At 37.1% G+C, this 1,688-nt stretch overlaps 1 protein-coding gene across 1 annotated transcript; it reads right to left on the minus strand.

Moving 5' to 3' along the window:
• Positions 1 to 570: 570 nt before the first annotated feature.
• LOC125069222 (cuticle protein 38-like) lies at positions 571 to 1,488 on the minus strand. Its single transcript, XM_047678634.1, has one exon. The coding sequence runs from the start codon at positions 1,434 to 1,436 to the stop codon at positions 672 to 674; it is 765 nt and encodes a 254-aa protein (XP_047534590.1). The 5' UTR covers positions 1,437 to 1,488; the 3' UTR covers positions 571 to 671.
• Positions 1,489 to 1,688: the final 200 nt, after the last annotated feature.

A 1,688-nucleotide genomic window follows, 5' to 3' on the forward strand; every position in this document is an offset into this window, starting at 1 on the left:
ACAGTTGTTTACATTGTATAGATTTGTATTTGAAAAGGTCTGAAGATCGCCTGCTTTCCAAATAACACTAAACACTTAACAGCTGTTTATTGAGTTCATACTTTTGCTTTCTGTGTAAAATGGATATTTTGTGCCGGTACGACTTAGATAAGAAATAGTACTAATCAAACTTTTCGGGAACTAATATTTGTTTATTTATAAAACTACTAACAAAAACGATTACAAGCATATTGCATAATTTATTAGTTAAAACATTTGAAAGTTTCACTAAAGGACAAAGACACTAACTATATGAAATGCTCTAATGTAACCATTGTTTTATATGGGTTAGAAAAAATACATTAAAAATACATCGCATAGGTCCAAGGTCGGAAGATCCAAGGCCTATCTCTTTTTTTATATTGGACATTGTTATTTTTTTCTTTTTTCTTTAAAGCGATTTCGAAAGTAAATTTTAAAAATTAAGTTTTATGAATAATAATGAATATTTTTATATAATTACATATTTCCGCAAAAATATAAAAACTTAAAAATATACGAGAGTATAAATATACGACAATAAAATACACATTTGTTTTAAATATTATTTATTTTATTTCTTTCAAAAAAAAAATACGAACATTTTACAATAGAAAATATTTCTAAAGGATCGTTATTATTTGTTTTGTTCATTACCAAGTCGTAGCGTATACCGACGGACCATAAACTATTTTTTCTGCAACTACAGCTGGTGAAGATTTGACATCCACTCGAGATTGATGAGAAACAGCTGAGCCGGCAGAATAAACTGCGTTAGAAGGAGACACGTATACAGATCGGGCATCAACAACAGCTGGAGCAACTTCGACAACTGGTGAAGCAACATATGTAGGTTCAACTACTTGCTCCGTAATCACAGCAGGTGATGTCTTAACATCTACGCGAGATTGATGTGACACAGCAGAACCTCCTGAGTACACAGTAGCAGATGGAACCACATTAACTAAAGTTGGAGTAGCAATAACTGTTTGTCCAGATCCGTAAGTCTTTGCAGCAACAACGGCTGGTCCAGCTGCTACAACTGTTGGTGCTGACGATCGTACATCTACACGAGATTGGTGAGATACTGCTGCAGGAGCTGCAACTACTGTCTGTACAGGTGCAACAACAGCGGGTTCTACAACAGTCCGTGCAGCAATAACGGCAGGTGCGGCGGCAACCACCGTGGGCGAAGAAGTACGTACATCTACTCGAGACTGATGAGAAACAGCTGCCGGAGCTGCATATACAGCAGAAGGTGCAGCATATAATGCGTGAGTTTCAACTACGGGCTCATAAACGGTAGCAGTAATAGCATCGTGGCCTCCTAAAGCCTTTGCTTGATAATGCAACGCACTATACGATGGGGCAGCAATAGATACCGCAAATAATGCACTTAACACCACCAGCGATCTCATTATGAACGTGGTCTGTGTAAGGAGACTTAGAAAGATCACTTCAAACCGTCACGGTCGACTGATGTTCATCTCATAGATGTTCAACTATTTATACAAGTGTGTATAATCTATGCAAAACTGTATTTAGATCATTTAATACTGGGCGTACAGGAACATAAATGTTGGTGTCCTTGAAAACTATCGCCGAAAAAGGCGTCTAAAAAGGTCGATGTTGATACACGTCGCTTTGTTTAAGTGGCAACTTGAGGCAAT

The sequence above is a fragment of the Vanessa atalanta genome, chromosome 15 (genome assembly GCF_905147765.1).
Source record: "Vanessa atalanta chromosome 15, ilVanAtal1.2, whole genome shotgun sequence".
Lineage (NCBI taxonomy): Eukaryota > Metazoa > Arthropoda > Insecta > Lepidoptera > Nymphalidae > Vanessa > Vanessa atalanta.